The following is a 19,776-nucleotide window of genomic DNA, read 5'->3' as shown; positions in this document are numbered from 1 at the left end:
CTCACGATTGAATCTCAAGTGTTTGAGGACTGGGACATTCGCAGGAATACAAAATGTTTGTTTACAAAGCTGTTGCACTACCAACTTTACTGTACGCTTGTGAAACATGGACCACTTATAAATGCCATCTTCAATTCCTCGAAAGCTTCTTTGAACAGTGTCTCCAGAAAAAATTGCACATCACTTGGGAAGACAGGTGAACAAATGTCAGTGTATTGAAGGAAGCAAAGATCACCAATGTCGGAGCAATGATTCTTCAACATCAACTTCGTTGCACAGGTCATGTGCGGATGCCTGATTATCGTCTTCCAAAGCAACTACTTTATTTCCAACTAAGATTGGAAAGTGAAATACCGGTGGACAACAAAAGAGGTTTAAACACTCTCTCAAGGCAAATCTTTAAAAATGTGGTATAAGCACTGATAACTGGGAAACACTGGCCTGCAAGTGTTCCAGTTGGAGAACAGCCTTTACCAAAGGTGTCATGGACTTTGAAGAAGCACGAACTCACAGCGAAAAGGAGAAACAAGCTAAGAGGAAGGCGCATTTGGCGAACTCTGACCATGATCAACTCCCGCCTAGAAACCTATGTCCCCACTGTGGAAGGATGTGTTGGATCCAGAATTGGCCTTCACAGTCACTTACGGACCCTCTGTTAAGACGATGTCCATGGAAGACAATCTTAGTTGGCTACAAGCGATCACCAAAGAAGAAAGAAGGAAGATTTGGGGTCTGCACGTAGCTTATTTTAAAGGAACATGATTCAGACTAAAGCTGAAGAGGTTCATGTCTGGTCAGTGGCTGGATGGGAGGTAATAATGATAATAATAAATACAATCTTCAGCCAGGCCTTTGGTTGACTGACATCCAGTGTCCTTTTAAATCTCGGGGGTGGGGGGCGTGTTAGTGGATTGTTTTTGTTCATTAGAAATAGTGTTTTTATACTGTAATTTTATGTTGTGAACTGCCCTAAGATCTACGGATGAATTTAATAAAATTATCATCATCATAATCTAGGGTGGAACAAAGAATATAATCACAACTATTTTGTTTCCCTGGTTTATCTTCTGATTCTGTAAGATAAATTGGTCAACAGCATGTGTCTGGTTTAAGGTAATCCAGTGAGCTTCATAATCAAGTGGGAAATTCAAGTTCTTGCTAAACCTTGAACAGATCCTGGCAGTCATGGTAAAGGCATGGCCTGTATTGTCTGTTCACAGGGAAATATTTTGGTTTTCATAGTATGGTGAGGCAGTGGATATAATCCTACCTCCCACACAGAGAGATACTAGGAACTATGAGTCATCAGTGAAACTAATTGGCAAGGAAGATTCAGGGGGCCACAAAAGGAGGTACCTCTAAGCATAACACTTTTTTCAAAATTAAGGAAAGCCGAAATCTTGTTATACACACCCCAGTCTCTGAGTGGTAAGAGACTTCAAGGGTTCCAGTGCTTCAGCAGGGGTTGGCCTCCTTGAAATGAAAGTCATTGGAAATGTGTTTAGGGTATATGGTTTTATTTGCCCATATATGCAACTTGAGCATGAGACGGCAGGTCTCAACGTTTTTCAAAATATCTTCCTTTCCCCATGAGGATTCTTGGGGAGAAGAGGTTTCCCCGTAAAGTCACAGCTTTGGTTTTAGCACACAAGGCAAATCTAGCCGCTGTGTCGGCCCAGCTCCAGAATAGGCCTAGACAAAAGCTGGCTCCTGGCTTATTCTTACTCCTCATCCAGCGAAGTGAGAGGGGAAAAGGCACATCCTCTCCTCCTGAAAGCATCACTAGCTAGCTAGTTTCTATGGCAACACATCTAGGGTTGCCATATTCCCAAAAGTGGGTGGGTGGGTTTTTTTGTGCCCTAGTTGCCATACATCCAGGTTTTCCCAGACATTTTGCCCGGATGCCATTTTGAAAGTCCAATTCCTGGACGTGTCTGGGAAAACCCAGACGTTTGGCAGCCCTTAACACATTTGTTTTTGACCAACTCTCTTAGGCATGCAAACTACAAACAAACAAACAAACCACTGACTTTGCCATTTCAGCAGTCCCTTCTACTACAAACTGCCATCTTACAGAGGCAAAATCACAGGCTTGGTTGGGGCCCCCAGACATCATCCAAACTGACCCACCAATCCTGTAACAATACAGTGGCCTACCTCAACATTCCCTAGGATGCCACACACTCAGCCTTACCATACCTATCCATATTCTTCCTACTGTCTTAGGGGGAAAAAAGTGGCTGTTTGTAATGGTTTTCCTGGGATGCTTGGGGCCGATGAGCTGCTTTGCTGCTAAAATGTGGGGTGTTTTGCCTTTTCAACCATTATTACCCACCCCCTTTGATTTCGTTGTACGGCACTTTGAACACCCCAATCTCCAGATAAAATATTAATTTATTTAATTCATATGCTGAGCTTTATCCAAAGATCTCAGGGTGGCGTACAACATCAAAAAAAATTTACACAGCATCATGGTAGTAATAATCACAGGAAAAAAAACCAGATTATTTAACATTTTGAACCCCCCTCTTCGTTTAAGAAATAATCCACAGGAGTGGCTATGGATAAATAACAAAAACATCGGTTTAGTCCCAGTAGATTAGATTATCTCCTAGTATTGTGGCCTGAAGCTGCACATCCTGTGTATACAGTATTGGGAAGGGAACAGAGTGGAACTCCCTTCCGACGCGGGCTGTAAAAAAAAAAAAAGCCCCTCCATCCGCACGCATTGAAAATAAGTGAGGCGTATATACGAGGAGGAGCGCGCGGCTAAGGCGGCGCCAGCCTTGCAAGGTCGCCCCCCGTTTCCCGGTAGACGGGCGCCGTCATTGATAAAACAGTCTCGACTCTGCGCCCGCGTTCCATCGGGTCCCCAACGTTCGGAAGGAGAGCTCGGCGGCCAATGAGAGAGCAGCTCGGGGTGGGGCCACCCGCGGCCGCCCCCGCCTCCTCCTCCTCCTCCTCCCACGTGCCTTTCGCTTTGCATCGCCGCCGCCGCCTCCTCCTCTCCCTCGCCGCCGGTGCAGCGGCTGCATCCGCTTTTCTTTCGGTTTCCTTTCTTGCGCGCGTCTTCTTCGGCGAGGATGGCGGAATGGCGGTGGGGGACGGAGGAGGAGGACCGGGCAGGCGAGGAAGAGGAGGGGGAGGAGGAAGAAGAAGAAGAGGAGGAAGGATTATGGGAGTACGATTCCACCTGGGAAGAGGAGGAAGAAGAGGAGGAGGGAGGAGAAGAAGAAGGTGGAAGGCAACTGGAGGGAGATGTGGGGAGGAAGGACTCGGGGGCGGCTCCAGCCGCTGACAAAGACGCAGGAATTCAAGAGAAGCCCCAGCCCAGCAGCAGCCCAGGCTGGTGGTCGCCCTCCGGTAGCCAGGTGAGGGTCTTTGCCTATGGCTTTTGGGGGGGGGGGGTTGGATATAAAGTGGTCTTTGATCCCTTCCGGGTCTCTGCAGAGAAGGAGGCAAGGGCGGGGGTCGTGTGTGCGCGCGCTCTAATAATAATAATAATAATAATAATAATAATAATAATAATTTATTATTTATACCCCACCCGTCTGGCTGGGCGGCTTCCAGCAGAATATTAAAATACAATAACCTATTAAACCTTAAAAGCTCCCTTAAACAGGGCTGCCTGTTTAGCGCATATAAATAAATCCATTTACTGGAGAGGTTGCAGCGCACGATTTCTTTCCCAACGTGGTGGTGTTTTTTTTTAGAAGGGGCTCGTTTGCGGCTGTTAATGTGGGGAGGGGCGGCGTGATCGGAAGGGAGATCACTGTTACCGTTCGCCTTACGTAACTCGACCTCTCCCTCCCGGGGCAACAGAAACGAAAAGCCCTCTCTTCGACGTCTCCACCATCAGAAATATTTGAGAAAGTGCCAGCCGGGCACGGGACGCTGCTCCCGTCTCCCTCGGCCTCAAAGGGTCGGGCGCGCGTCTTGTTGCAGATCCTTGCATTTGCAAAGGGGTCTCTTTTCCAGCGTTTCCCAAACCTGCGGGGATACAGGAAGTTGGGCGATGGCTAGATACTGTTATTAAGCGCTTATAGTGGTGCTGGGGAGGGTGCAAAGGTGTTTTTAACTGTCCTGTTCCTTCCTCCCAATTGCAGGAACACTCTCAGTGGTTGTTCTCATTTATTTATATTTTTCTGCTCTAGGCTAGGGTTGTGGGAAGCTGGGCAATGGAGTTTGCCTAAGGACGCTCAAAGGAGTTTTTGGCTTAACTGGCATCTTGAACCCAGATTTTTCAATGGCAGGCCTTGCATTGCAGAAGCCTTCTGCTTCAGAATGCGGAAGGTGTGCAGTCACACTTCTGAAAGCTCACTTGTCATTTTTTAAATATATATAGAGAAAAGTTTCCCCCTGGGAAGAAAGGTTCTAGGCCAGCCATCTTTTAATTGCCTGGCTAATGCAGCAGTTTATAGAAACATTTTGTGTTTTACTTGAAACCCAAAACATTAACCACCGTTCTAATTCATTACATTAATGTTTATTGCTGTATTGTGTTTTTAATATTTGATTGGGAGCAGCCCAGAGTGGCTGGGGAGACCCAGCCAGATGGGCGGGGGTATAAATAATAAATTATTATTATTATTACATTAATATACCACACATCCAGCTGAATTCTTGGGGGCATTCACAGTAAGGTACGGAATGATGATGTACAGTATGATAAAAAAAACACCAATGATGTGCATTTCACAATAAAACTTTTAAAACCAAAGTTACATTACAAAGCAGAAAACACAGCCCAAGAAACCTTAAACCCAGCAGATGAAACAGTTAATACCATGGTAAAAAAATAAAAATAAATTTACTAGGCGATAGTTGCATAATTATGAAACTTTTTAAAAATAAGTCTGTTACTTCTTATTTTATGCATTTTCACATGTCACGTTAATGCTTAACCATAGTTAAAAATAAGCTGTGGTTTAATGCAAACGGCCAGCTTTTTGTTGCACGCTGCACAAAACTTTGCTCCTCCCCTGCTCCCACTGTCACAGTATTGGCGAAGGAGCGCGCCACAGGCTGGTCTCATATTACGTGTGAACCAGAACTCATGGTTTGTGTGGAGAGAAACAAACCATGAATACTGGGTTACATATGTAAAGTGCGGTCAGCTTCTAGTTTGTTCCCTCCCCAGCTCAACAGGAGCAGGGGAGGAACAAATGAAAGCACTCTGCTCATTCACATTAAACCATGCTTTGTTTTTAACTACAGTTTAGTGTGATGTGCAAACAAAGCTTATCCAGCCTTCCTTTTAATAAATCAACTCCCATTGGATATTGAAGGTGAGTAGACCTATTCTGTTTCTTCAGCCTAGGGGAAAAGAGAATGAAAGGGCCGCAAGAAAATAATAATTATTTATACTCCACCCATCTGGCTGGGTTTCCCCAGCCACTCTGCGCGGCTCCCAACAGAATATTAAAAGCATGATAAAACATCAAACATTAAAAATTTCCCTAAACAGGGCTGCCTTCAGATGTCTTCTAAGTCAGATAGTTGTTTATTTCCTTGACATATGATGGGAGGGCGCCACTACTGAGAAGGCCCTCTGCCTGGTTCCCTGTAACCTCACTTTTCGCAGGGAGGGAACTGCCAGAAGGCCCTCGGAGCTGGACCTCAGAGTCCAGGCTGAACGGAGGGGGTGGAGATGCTCCTTCAGGTATATCTTGCATCTCCTATAACAGAGAAATGGAAACTAATATTTGGATTTGGTTTTGCTGTGCAACTTGCAAGAAACGAAACTGAAATACAATAGTGCCTGTGTAAGGCACTCTCATATATCAGTTTCTAAGTTTGCACTGATTCTTAGGAAGCAACCTGAAAAGGTCAGGACTGCTGGTGTAGATGCCAAATTTAATACCAATCTGCTTTTTGGCTGATACACCCAGATCAGCTGAGTAGGAGAGTCACCTCCCAGTTCTGTATCTGTGTTGCTTTTCTTGCTGCTGCTGCTGCTGCTGCTGTCAAAATTAGTGGGGTGGGTCACACACAAAAATTGCTTGGAAGCCATATCCGGTTCTCAAACTGGGAGTTAAACATCCCCATTACATAATAGAACTACATAATAGAAAGTATTAATAAGCGAACATGAATTAAAAAGGGGGGTAGCCATTCCAGGTATGAAATTAATTGACTGCTTTTTCATGAAGTTCAAAACTTTCTTTGGTCCAGGATGGGATGTTCCGGGTAAATAATAATATAATAGTTTATTATTTATACCCCACCAATCTGGCTGGGTTTCCCCAGCCATTCTGGGCAGCTCCCAACAGAATATAAATAATATGGTAGAACATCAAACATTAAAAACTTCCCTAAACAGGGCTGCCTTCAGATGTCTTCTAAAAGTCAGATAGTTGTTTATTTCCTTGACATCTGTTGGGAGGGCATTCCACAGGGCGGGTGCCACTACTGAGAAGGCCCTCTGCCTGGTTCCCTATAACCTCATTTCTTGCAGGGAGGGAACCACCAGAAGGCCCTCGGCGCTGGACCTCAGAGCCCAGGCTGAACGATGGACATGGTGACTCTCCTTAAGGTATAATGGGCCGAGGCACTCCTTGGCCAGAAAAGCAAATTTTCTACTCTTGGCCAGTTACCAGAACTATTGAATGCAATGCTTGGAAAAAAGGTTCCTGTGAAGCCATTTGTTTGGATGCAACTGTCATCAAGCAACAAAGAAATATTATTTCTGAGTTATTCCACACACCAATCTTCTTCAACCTGGTGTGTTTCAGATGTTTTGGACTACAAATTCCATCAGCACCAGCCAGCAATCAGGGTTGATGTGAGTTGTAGTCCCCAGATCTGGTGGGATTCCAGGTTGGAAAAGACTGCCACAAACTATTCACTAATTCTTGTTTAGTTTTCTGATAGTGGTCATAGGAGTTGCACCACTGATATGACTCTCCCTTCTTGACCTTGCAATTCTATGACCGCTTAATATTTCGGGAAATAACGAAGAACCACAATGAACCAAATGAAGAGGTTTTTTTGTCAGGTGTTGGTGAAATGCGTTCGTTCTAACTGTTGATACCAATATCCTAAATGTTTCTAAAACTTTTAAATGTCCTGTTTTCTCTCTGCAGGAGTGGCAACGGCCAAACCTTGCCTCCGTGAGCTTTAGAAAACGCACGGTAGGTGTTTTCTTTTTTAAGTTTTGTGCCTTTTAAAGAATTGGACTGTGTGGTCTTCTCCTGTAGCCTTTGGCTGTTTGATCCAATGCAAGTGAGCAAGTTTGGTGATCTTGCTGTTTTCATGCCTTCCTGAGCTGAAGAACCAGTTTTGAACTGCAAAGAATCTAAACTATAAAGGCTGAAGTAGCTTGTTAGGCCCAGTAGCTACCAATTAGTTTCCGGGCTCAGTTGGAATTGTTGGGTTTGATCTATAAAGCCTTACGAGGCCCAAGACCCCAATCTCCCCTCTGGTTGCCCCACCTCTCCAATACCATTTTTGTTCAGGCCTTAAGACCCATTAAATTTTTGCAGGACCATTGTTCGCCACCCTCTATGAGCTCTGTACGAGGAAGGGTAGGAGGCAAGACATCAAATAGCATAGTTGCTTTGCAAACTTATGTACAGTGGTACCTCGGGTTAAGTACTTATTTCATTCCGGAGGTCCGTTCTTAACCTGAAACTGTTCTTAACCTGAAGCACCAATTTAGCTAATGGGGCCTCCTGCTGCTGCTGCTGCACAATTTCTGTTCTCATCCTGAAGCAAAGTTCTTAACCCGAGGTACTATTTCTGGGTTAGCGGAGTTTGTAACCTGAAGCTTCTGTAACCCGAGGTACCACAGTACTGTAGAGGAGAGTGGTGCAAAAGTTGCACTTGTCCCTTTAATAAGGAGGCATCATGGACATTCTCTTGCAGCATGTGTTCGTGTGGATGTTGTCACCCTTCCCGTTATTGGGGTGCCTCTTCTCGCCATGCTGGTCCAGTGCGAGGGTAGGGGAGCCTGAACACTGAGCAGCAAATGTCTCTCTGTCTGGCCCTTGGAACTGTCCCCAGGCCAGACCTGTCACTGGCCCTGCATCCCACCCCATATGTTTTTGCCAGGATGGAACTTGTCCTCCTTGAACTCTACTGATGCTTCTTGGGGGAGGCATGGGGGGGGAGAGAGAGAGAGGGTTGTGTGTGTGTGTGTGTGTGTACGTACGTACATACACACACACACACACACGCATAGAAACTAACCTGCTGCCCAGGGATCTAATTTACATTTCCTGTTCCACTCACTTGGACCTGAAAGGGACCTTTGGGTTCATCTTGTCCAAGACTTCCCAAACTTGGGTCTCCAGCTGTTTTTGGACTACAATTCCCAGCATCCCTGACCACTGGTCCTGCTAGCTAGGGATGTTGGGAGTTGTAGTCCAAAAGCAGCTGGAGACCCAAGTTTGACAAACCCTGATCTAGTCGAACTTCCTACAATGCAGGAATAGGCAGCTGTCCCGTACGGGGATCGAACCTGCAGCCTTGGCATTATCAGCACCACGCTCTATCCAACTGAGCTGTGGCCCTCAGAAGGTTGCGCAGAAGAGAATGTGGCTCTCGGCCAAGGAGAACTCTGAGGGCATGGCTTCCTGTAAAAATATCACTTGAGAGCATGATGGGAGTGAACCAGTAAACCATTTGGCATGCAGTGATTCAGCTACCCTGATTGAGGTTTCACTATTCATGGAACCTGACTGCTTGTTCCGTGATGTGGGATGCTAAAAATAAAGCCATGGCGGTCTGCTTACAAACTGTGCCGAGAGTTGATACGCAGAGGCAAGGTTGGCAATTGAGCAGGAAGCCCGAGGCTCAAGCTCTCTTCTAGCAAAGCAGCCCTATGTTCAGTAAATGTATGGCAAAACACGCCAATGGCATTCTCTCCCCATGGCATCCACATCACTAGTGCTGTGCACCGGATTCAGCCCCACCCTGAGCCGAATCAGGCCTATTCAGAGGGAGTTGGGCGAGTCGGGTTCAGACAACCATGGTTTGCTGTGGGTCGGGTTGGAGGGCCCTGAGCAATCCGTGGCTGTTGGGGAGCAGGCCGTGAAAGCTCAGCGAAAAATCCAAGGACCAGACCCAACTTCCAGCCTGCCTTGCACTCTCCTTCCTGCCTGATGACTCCCTGCCTTGGATCACAGCTGTTGATAATAATAATAATAATTTTATTATTTATACCCTGCCCATCTGGCTGGGTTTCCCCAGCCACTCTGTTGAGGTGAGCGAGGAATTCTGCAGCCTGCAGGTGATACTCTGCAAACAGCAACCAAGATTGATTACCCTGCTTGGAGCAACTTACTTGGGGCCGTATCTGGGGCAGGGTGGTGGTTCCCAGAGCAGGGTGTGGGGGGGTTGTGCAGAACCCCATAAAAGTCACCCCTGTGCCTTCACTGAGCATAGGCCTGCTGATTTAAAGGTCATGCTGATTTAGGAATGTCAAGAGTATGAGAGATTATGTGGCGAGCCGGACTATCTCGCCAGAGTGGTGCATGCTCTGCTTATCTCTCATTTGGACTACTGCAAAGCGCTCTATGTGGGGCTACCTTTGAAGCTAACTTGGAAACTACAACTAATCCAGCATGCGGCAGCTAGACTGGTGACTGGGAGCAGCCACCGAGACCACATAGGTCTTTAAAAACCTACATTGGCTCCCAGTACGTTTCTTAGCACAATTCAAAGTGTTGGTGCTGACCTTTAAAACCCTAAATGGCCTCGATCCAGTATACCTGAAGGAGCGTCTCCACCCCCATTGTTCTACCTGGACACTGAGGTCCAGCGCCGAGGGCCTTCTGGCGGTTCCCTCGCTGTGAGAAGCCAAGTTACAGGGAACCAGGCAGAGGGCCTCCTCGGTAGTGGCACCCGCCCTGTGGAACACCCTCCCACCAGATGTCAAAGAGAAAAATAACTACCAGACTTTTAGAAGACATCTGAAGGCAGCCCTGTTTAGGGAAGCTTTTAATGTTTGATGGATTACTGTATTTTGTTGGAAGCCGCCCAGAGTGGCTAGGGAAGCCCAGCCAGATGGGCAGGGTATAAATAATAAATTATTATTATTATTATTATTATTATCATTATCATTATCGTCCACTAAACATGAGCACTGCATCTAAAATAGATTTTCATAGCATTCTAGAGTTTCAAGGGACCCTGAGGATCATCTAGTCCAACCCCCCTACAGTGCAGGAATATTCAAGTGTCCCATACAGGGATTGAACCTGCAACCTTGGCGTTTTCAGCACCACGCTGTAACCAGCTGAGCTATCCAGGCTTCTCTGGAATTTTGCTCCCTTCGATCTAAGTAACTTTGCACTTTGCATTGTCAATATGGAAGGACTACATTGGCTTTTGTGGTGGCCTGGAGGGTTTTTTATAGGGATAATTCAGCTTCACAGCCCCTCCCTTAACTCTCGCCGCTCCCCCTCTCTCTTAGAACGCAGCTGGTCGCAACTGGATGGCAGCAAAAGATATGCAGAAATACAGGCAACATTATCCGGTAAGAGTGTGTTGATCATCGTTCATAACAAGAGACTGCTAGCTGGCTGTGCCATTCATTTATTGTATGCCGATCCTGTATATAACCCCCCCAGTGATCCACGTAACTAAGATCTGAATGGCGCTTAATTTAGAAAGGAAACCTCCCAATCAGGGGTAGCCAACCGGGTGCTCTCCAGATGTTTTCACATCAGCCCTAGTCAGCATCACGCCCATGGCCAGGAGTGATGGGAGCTTCTCTCCAGCAAAGAAATCATTGGTTCCCAAAAAAAAGAAAAGGCTATTTCTGATGTCCCAATTAAGTCTGCTAAAGGGGTGTGGCACGCAACAGGTTGTGTGTGGTCAAGATTTTCCTGGGGTAGCTCAGTAATAGATCATCCACATTCTCCACTGATGTTTCTTCCTTCCTTCCTCAGGGTTTGGAAGAAACAGAAATGAGAGAGGAGAAAATGTGGAATTTGAGGTTTTACAAAAACGAGATGAGTTTTCAGCCTAATGGTATGGCTTTTGATATTATTCTCTCTTTTCCCCAAGGCAAATGTTAGCTCTTGCTCCCCCCCCCCCCCCCCACTGGCCCTTGACAGGGGAGTGAATTGTATTTGGTTTTAGAACGCTATTTATTTATGCCTGTTCCTGCAGAAATGATTGAAGGCCTGTATATATTTCCTACAGCTGTTCCCCCTGGAAGGCAAAATTAAATCTGTAAAAGGGAACCCGTTGCATTCTGCTGTTGCAAGGAGCAGGTTTCGTTCTCTCTTTTCCCGGGGCAAAAGGCCTCTGTCTCTCCCGCAGGTGTTTATGAATTCTTCCTCACAATACACCAGGATAGGTCAGCCATGCAGTAATTCCCTGAGTGGTGGAGATTGCCTGGGAAATCCACACGGCTTGGAACACTGGAAATTGCATTGTATCAAGTCAGGCCATTGGCACATCTAACTTAGTATTGCCTGCACGGACTGGCAGCAGCTCTCCAGGGTTGTAAGCGGGGGACACAAGTACTCTCAGCCTGGATAGCTCAGTTGGTTAGAGCATGGTGCTGATATCGCCGAGGTTGCAGGTTCAATCCTCCTGCATTGCAGAGGGTTGGACTAGATGATCCTGAGGGTCCCTTCCAACTCTGATTCTCTTTTCCTGAAGCCTCCATCAATTGGCATTCAGAGGCATATGACCACTAACTGTGGAAGTACAGCACAGCCGTCATGGCTGGTAGCCAATTGCTAGCTCTGTCCTCCATAATTTTGTCTAATCCTCTTTTCACGACACCCAAGTCAGTGGCCATTGCTGCCTCTTGTAGCAGCAAATCCTATAGTTTTTGCACTGTGTGAAGAAGCTGTTTTGCCCATTCTGAATCTCCCTCCCTCCAGTGTCAAAGGGACATGGGTGGCGCTGTGGTCTAAACCACGGAGCCTCTTGGGCTTGCCGATCAGAAGGTTGGTGGTTCTTCGAATCCCCACAACAAAGTGAGCTCCCGTCGCTCTGTCCCAGCTCCTGCCAACCTAGCAGTTCAAAAGTATGCCAGTGCAAGTAGATAAATAGGTACCATTGTGGTGGGAAGGTAAACAGCATTTCCGTGTGCTCTGGTTTCCGTCACAGTGTTCCGTTGTGCCAGAAGCATTTTAGTCCAGCTGGCCACATGACCCAGAAAGCTTTCTGTGGACAAACACCGGCTCCCTCAGCCTGAAAGTGAGAGGAGCGCTGCAACCCCATAAGTCCCCTTTGACTGAACTTAACTGTCCAGGGGTTCTTCCTTTTTTTTTACCCAGACATTTGGTGGCTGCAGAATACTATTCCTGGCATCCCCAGGATTGCTGTTTATTATATAACTGCAACTGACTTTAGATGTTTTTAATTGTTTTTGGAATGTTTTAGCTGTTTTTGAAAGTTCTGCTTGGGTTTTGTTTTGAATTGAGTATCTGTTTGCCACCCTGGGCATCTTCGGGAGGAAGGGCAGCGTATAAATTCAATTAATAACAGTGGGGGAATCTCTCCATTTAGATGCTGTGCCTAATTTTAGACCCTTCTTATGTTTCCCATCCTCTTCTAGGCCTCCTTATTGAAGATCTCCTTGAGATGTGGCATAACGACTATGTAACTCTGGAAGAAAACCATTCATATATCCAGTGGTAAGTGGCCCCCGTTAGATATTCTAATGGCACATGGGGGCGGGGAGTGCTGTAGGCTGTTTTCTGTTTTTGGACATTCCTGTTCTTTCCTTTCCACTTCTCCTCTTCTTTGGAGGCTCCCCAAAATCTGAGCCAGAGCATCTTCCAGAGGGGCTGTAACACACTTCCTTTGGGCGGGACTGCAATGAAAAACAAGGTTATTTCCATCAAATATTGTTAATAGTGAATTGCAGCTTGCATTCTAGAAACATAGAGGTGTACTGGGCTACCACGGTTCGTGCCCTCACCCACCAATGAGCATAACGTTAAAAAGCATCAGTCCCTGTGCTGTATGCATATTCAAGGTATTGATGATGATAATAATAACAATAATAATTATTATTATTTATTTATTTATACCCCGCCCATCAGACTGGGCTTCCCCAGCCACTCTGGGCGGCTTTCAACAGAATATTAAAATACAATAATCTATTAAACATTAAAAGCTTCCCTAAACAGGGCTGCCTTCAGATGTCTTCTAAAGGTCTGGTAGTTGTTTTTCTCTTTGACATCTGGTGGGAGGGCATTCCACAGGGTGGGTGTCGCTACCGAGAAGGCCCTCTGCCTGGTTCCCTGTAACCTCACTTCTCGCAGCGAGGGAACTGCCAGAAGGCCCTCAGCACTGGACCGATGGCTGATGCAAAGCTCTACTCCAGTTACTTGTTAAACAAAATGCTTGGGGTGTGTGGCACTCACACAAGTGCGTCACGTGTTGGTCTAAGGGTTTGGGTAGGATGCTCTGGCAAGATGTGAGCAGGTCCTAGGCAGTTTGGGGGTTGATATTCCAGCAATAAAAACCTTAAACCAGTTGCCAGCCGGTGCAGATCCCATTAATAGTGTATCCTCCTCTCAAGCCTAACTTTGGGGGTTAGGGGGTACCAGGGAAGGCCTCTGAGGCCACCTGTGCACCTGCGGGCACCATGTTGCAGACCTCTGGTTTAATGTGTAGCCAACTTTCTGAAGTCTTGAAGATGTGGGTCATAGCTAAATAAACTGACCCATTTTCAGGCTTAATCAGGGTCTCTTGGGCATTTCTGCAGAAGTTAAGTTTTCTGTGCAATGTGGAAGAATCCTTGCAGCTCTGTCACACTCGTGGCAGTTGGTAAGAAAACTTGAGCCAGGGGCATAATTGTCTCTTCTAAATGGCTGCTTCCAGAAGTTGCTCATCAGGCGAGGCAGAACCTTTATACTCGCTCCCGACCAAGCGGGATCACTGTTGCTTGCCAGAAGGGATGAGAGGACAAGGAGGTCCGCGCAGTGCAGCTGCACCGGTGGAAACAATCTGGTGCTCCTGCCAGCGTGTTTGCACCCCATCAACCTTCCTGCTGCAGCAGCAGCCAACTTTCCAGGAAGCTGGGCTGCGGCGGTGGGAGTTGGGATCCAACAACATCTTGAGGGGCACCGTGCTGGATTCTGTGCCTCTCAGCAATCGGGATGTCCTGCTTGTTTCTGGGCTAAATTCTTGTTTTCTTTGCAGACTTAATCCCCTCTTTGTTTGACTTCCTTCCAGGTTATTTCCTTTGCGTGAGCCGGGAAGGAACTGGCGCGCGCGGCTTCTCACCTGTCAAGAAATCCAGGTAGGAGGCCTCTTGCCCTTTAAAGATTGCCTTTAAAACCACAGGTAGGGGGAAATGGATTCTGAGTTTTCTGCTTTCTTTTTACACCCATTTATGAAATAATAGCAACTCTTGACTGTAGTGGCTTTGGCGGTATGAATGCTGGGGCCCATAAGACCTGTCTTGATTTCCCCACTTCCACGCTAGCACCAGTCACCCGGGAATTGCCAGAGGTGTCTTTCCTCTAGCTTTTGGTCAGAGGATGGAGATAGGCCTCTGGTTCACCCAGTGAGGTGACCCACAACCTGCATTGCTAGCTATCAGGACTGAAGGGAGTTATAGCTCAAAATACATGGAGGGCACCAGAATGAAGGGTGTTGAGTTGCTCCTTGATGGAACACCTTGGCCAACTTCTAAAGCTGCTGCTGTTGTTTCAGTTCTAAAATGTATAGCTGTTCATACAGCATCTTGCACTAGGGACACGAGTGGTGTTGTGGGTTAAACCACAGAGCCTAGGACTTGCCAATCAGAAGGTCAGCGGTTCGAATCCCCATGACGGGGTGAGCTCCCGTTGCTCGGTCCCTGGTCCTGCCAACCTAGCAGTTCGAAAGCACGTCAAAGTGCAAGTAGATAAATAGGTACCGCTGCGGCGGGAAGGTAAACGGTGTTTCCATGCGCTGCTCTGGTTCGCCAGAAGCAGCTTAGTCATGCTAGCCACATGATCCAGAAGCTGTATGCCGGCTCCCTCGGCCAATAAAGCAAGATGAGCGCCACAACCCCAGAGTCGGCCATGACTGGACCTAATGGTCAGGGGTCCCTTTACCTTTACCTTTGCAGCAGGTTGCATAGGTCAAAAACAACACCCACAAAATCAAGCAGTAAAATAGTACCAAATAAGCAAAAAAGTTTAAATGAGCAGTGCTTAATTTATAAAAAAAAAAAGTTTCACAATATATTTTTACCTCTGAATTGTAATTAAAACCTCAAAGCAGTTTTCAAGTAGAACGAAACAATGAAGTCCTCGATAAAGAACAACCGTTTTGTGTCCTGCCCGTTGGGTATTTCAGGCCTTCAAGAAATCGCAGGAAGTCATGGCGAGGTTCGTCAGGGCTTACAAGCTCATGTTGGACTTCTATGGAATCGAGCTGCTAAATGAGAAAACGGGCGAATTGCGACGAGCAAAGAATTGGAGAGAGAGATTCGAGAACCTCAACCAGTGAGTTGCTTTGCTAGACAGACTTGTGCATAAAAGTCACCAAGTGGCCTGCACTGCAGTCCCTTGGCTACTGCAGTCATCATTCTGGGAATGGAGTTGAGAGATGACCTAACCTGGGGAGAAAACAGCAAAGACCTAATGAAGAGAGCACAGCAGAGGTTATATTTTCTGAAAATCCCCCGGAAAAATAATCTCTCAAAGGACCTGTTGATGGCATTTTACCATTGTACTGTTGAGAGTGTATTAACTTATGGTCTCTGTGTGTGGTTTGGGAGCTGCACGGTCAGGGAAAAAACAATGCTGTCCAGGGTTGTAAAGACTGCGGAGAGAATAACTGGGTGCACTCTTCCCACCTCGGATCAAATCTATGCTTCCAGGTGCCATAAGAATGCGGCAGAGATAGCGCAGGATAGTGCGCACCCCGGAAATGATCTCTTTCAGCTTCTGCCTTTTGGAAGAAGGTACAGGGTTATAAAGACTAGGACTAGCCGCCTGAGAAACAGTTTTTATCCAAATGCGATTTTGGTTTTAAACGCAGTGTAAGGTAGTCTCTGTGGGAGTATATTGTATTTAATTATGGGGTATCAGAGTTTTTAGGGGGTTAACCAGGCTGGGATAGCAGGCTTGTTGGTTTTTGAATGTCTGATGTAGATTTTTTCAATTTCGTTGTTGTGTATGGGACAATGACAATAAAGATAACATATCATATCATATCATATCGTACCAAATGTGAATGAAGCTGAGTGAACCTGGCTTTGTGCTGTGCTTGCATAGAAAGAGCTATTCTGTATTAGTCTCAAGAACATCAGGACAGCCTTCTGGATCAAGCCAATGCCTCATTTAGTGCAATATCCTGTTCCCACAAAGGCCGACCAGATGCACATGGGAAGCTTGCAGGCAAGACACGAGTGCAACACTTCCCTCTCTGCTTGCAGTTCTCTCCCCGCTTGTGATTCCTGACATTCAGAAGCGTTACTGCCTCTGAAACATAACCATCATGGCCGGTAGCCATCAATACACGAATGCTCTGTGAGATGATGGGCTGCGCTAGGATCCATGGATTTTGCAGTGGGTTTGTGAGTGAACTTGGGCTGTTCTCCACCTCCAGTTCTTGGTCTGGGATCCTGCATGGGAACACCAGCTACTTAAGCTGAGTTGTGCTTGATAGGCTGAGCGCCATCAAGGCAAAAACATCCTGCCAACCAGAGTTCTTCATAAAAGCATAATAGAATTTATTATTTGTGCACCGTCCATCTGACTGGGTTGCTCCAGCTGCTCTGGGCGGCTTCCAACAGATATAAAAGCATAATAAAACATCAAACGCTAAAAACTTCCCTATACAAGGCTACCTTCAGATGTCTTCTGAAAGTCAGATACAGTTGTACCTGAAGTTGAACGGAATCCGTTCCGGAAGTCCGTTCGACTTCCAGAATGTTGAAAAACCAAAGCGCAGCTTCTGATTGGCTGCAGGAAGCTCCTGCAGCCAATCAGAAGCCGCAGAAGCCCCATTGGATGTTTGGCTTCCAAAAGAACATTTGAAAACTGGAGCAGTCACTTCTGGGCTTCGATTGTTGGGAAGCCAAAATGTTCGAGAAGTAGGCTGTTCGACTTCCAAGGTACAACTGTAGTTTATCTCCTTTGACATCTGATGGGAGGGCATTCCACAGGGAAGGTGCCACTACCAAGAAGGCCCTCTTCTTAGTTCCCTGTAACTTCACTGTTGGCTTGTTCCATTCCAAAAAGTAAGTGGGAATGTCCTTTGTAGGATATTTGGATAGTAGCTCCCTTCCGAGCTAGTCATTTGCCTTCACAATGTGAGACTTACTTCCCCTTCTTTCTCCCCCTTTCAGGTTCAGCCACAATAATTTACGGATCACTCGCATCCTGAAGTGCTTGGGAGAGCTGGGCTACGAAAACTACCAGATGCACCTGGTGAAGTTCTTCCTGACGGAGATCCTGGTCCACCAGGAGCTCCCGCGGGTGCTGAGAAGTGCCTTGGACTACTTTGTGTTCACTGTCCGGAACAAGCAGCAGCGGAAGGAGCTGGTGCATTTTGCGTGGCGGCACTTCACGCCCAAGCGGGACTTCGTCTGGGGCCCGCACAGGAAGCTCCGACGATTCAAACCCCGGTCCCCAGAATTCCTGAACAGCGAGCGGCTGGAGGGGGAGCAGAGTGAGGATGGAGAGGAGACCGCAGGAAAGAGTGAAGTCGAGCAGCAACATAAAACATGCCAGAGACTTGAGGAAGAGCCTGCGAGGAGGGAGAGTGTGGAAAACGATCAAGATGAGCTGCTGGACATGACAGGCACCGTTTGCCCTGCTGTAGACCAAACAACCGATAATCTGATTGAGGAGCCTGTATCCAAAAGTGATGATGAGCCTGGGTTTCCATCCAGTGACTCTGTCCTTAGCAAAGTTATCGAGGGAGAGCCTTCCTCTGTGATCTGTGGTGATGGATTGCAGGCCGGAGATGCTGTGGAACCCCAAACGAGTCCCGCAGGTGAACACGAAGCTTCAGGTAAGGCGAGTCAACGTGGGCTCTTAACAGCAGAGGAAGTCAAGGCGGAGGAGGACGGCGGGAAAGAAAACACAACGGTTTCTTCGTTTGTCAACTTGGGAAGGCAGGATCTTGTGGAGGAGGGCGAGAGCGGGGCACAGAAGGGCAAGAGGAAAGATGGCGCTCCAGGTTCTTCGCCTCCCCAGCTGGAAAGGCAGGATCCCGCGGACGAGGGTGAGAGCGGAGCGTCCGGTGAAAGTCCGAAGGAATGCAAGAAGAGGAAGCTGGAGATGAGCAGGTCGAGCGAGGAAAGCGTCAGGGTGGTGAGAAGCCCCACCGACATTGAGAAGATCTCTGCCAACCTCGGAGAGGTTGTGATTGGTCAGAAGGGGATCGACGGCCTTCTGTTCACGGAGGAGAAGGCCTGCCCTTTGCTGCCCCAAGGAGGTGGTATGGATGGTGGGTACATGAAGGAGACGGAAGCCACTGACGCAATGAGAAAAAGGCGGAAAGTTGAGATGGCATCGGAAGGCAGTGCCTTGGGGACACCTGAAGAGGCGGGCATCGAGGTGGCATCCTCTGAGAGCCAGATAAACTCTGCCAGCACCGAGAGGACGGATCAAGCCTGCCACGATGCGACAGAAACAATTGGCAACACTCCTACAGACAGCGACTGTAAAACGCCGGGTGTGGATTTATTGGTTAATTCCAAAACTAACGCCGAGTTGAGCCTTTCGCCGGACAGCTGTGCGCCAGCTCAGTCTGGCAAGCAAGGAACTACCTCTGCCTTGGAAGTCAAGAGATTGCAGGCCGGCGAAACTCTGCCATTCAGTGAAAAGAAGGCTGTGGGTGGTGAAAGCCCAGGACAGGAAGAGGAAAGCGTTGAAGGAAAGGCAGAAGGAGTGGCAGATAGGAATGAAACACCTGAATCTGCGGAGAGTGTGAATTCTGTATCAGGGCTAGAAGAAGAATAGCTTTATCCTGGATAAGAATGAGGTGGTTCCACTGATTCTGGAGGCAGTTAAAAGGACATACCTTTTTACAAGTTGATCAGAACAGCACCAGTCCACTGCCCGTGTGTGTGTGTGTGTGTGTGTGTGTGTGTGTGTGTTTTGGTTCCTCTTTTTTTGTATACTTTGTAATGAAGCCCAAGACCTTCATAATGGGTTGTTTTCACTGGGGACAGACAACAAAGGCTTCGAGATGAAACTCCCCCAGTTGTTGACTTGCATACTTGATCTTCTGAATTCTCAAATAATGTGTGTGGGTTTTCTCCTTTACTTTATAAATGATTCCAAATAGCTCTGGTTTCGAAATGGAAATCATTTTTTGAGCAAGTAAATGCCACTTTGTGGGCAAATTTTCCAGTATTTACTAGACGGTCCGAAAGGAATCTATTTGTTAAATTAATCTTGCTTTGTTAAAATAAAAGTTCCTAACTTCTAGTTAAGAGCTTCTAGTTTTTTCTTTTCTTCATCATTAAACTGGGCATGTTTGAGAATGAAACCTAAGCTAAACAATCTTGCAAAGGTCTCCTGGGAGAAGAATGTTTTGAGGAGTCTGATTTCATGTTCTTAAATGTAGAGAGGTAAGGAACAACAGTTGTTTTCTTCCATATACTCCCCATAGACTTTGGTTTATGAACAATTTAAAAAACACAGATCTCAAAACTGATCGTTGGAGGACTCCTCTTTCTACATCTCCATTGGGAGAACTGTCAATTTATTCTCACACTCTGCTTCCTGCTGCTTAACTACTTGTCTATATGAGGAGAGTCTAAAAAGTTAGCAAGACGGGACTTGGGGGGTCTCTAGTGACTGGCATTGCCCCTCAATGCAGCTGAAGTGACATTCCTATACTGCACCA

The 19,776-nt window shown here is 46.9% G+C and overlaps 1 protein-coding gene across 2 annotated transcripts; it reads left to right on the top strand.

Moving 5' to 3' along the window:
- The first annotated feature begins 2,954 nt into the window (after nt 1-2,954).
- OGFR (opioid growth factor receptor) lies at nt 2,955-19,355 on the top strand. 2 transcript variants are annotated; one of them, XM_081011134.1, is made up of 8 exons: nt 2,956-3,371; nt 7,086-7,133; nt 10,418-10,480; nt 10,896-10,977; nt 12,524-12,602; nt 14,152-14,218; nt 15,265-15,413; nt 17,264-19,355. In XM_081011134.1, the coding sequence occupies exons 1-8, from the start codon at nt 3,084-3,086 to the stop codon at nt 18,882-18,884; spliced, it is 2,397 nt and encodes a 798-aa protein (XP_080867260.1). In that variant the 5' UTR covers nt 2,956-3,083; the 3' UTR covers nt 18,885-19,355. The 2 variants fall into 2 exon arrangements, with proteins under 2 accessions (XP_080867261.1, XP_080867260.1); XM_081011135.1 differs by lacking the exon at nt 7,086-7,133 and having other exon boundaries at nt 2,955-3,371.
- The last annotated feature ends 421 nt before the right edge of the window (nt 19,356-19,776 follow it).

The sequence above is a fragment of the Podarcis pityusensis genome (genome assembly GCF_964106645.2).
Source record: "Podarcis pityusensis genome assembly, chromosome: 6".
Lineage (NCBI taxonomy): Eukaryota > Metazoa > Chordata > Lepidosauria > Squamata > Lacertidae > Podarcis > Podarcis pityusensis.
This window is presented reverse-complemented; position numbering and strand designations above follow the sequence as displayed.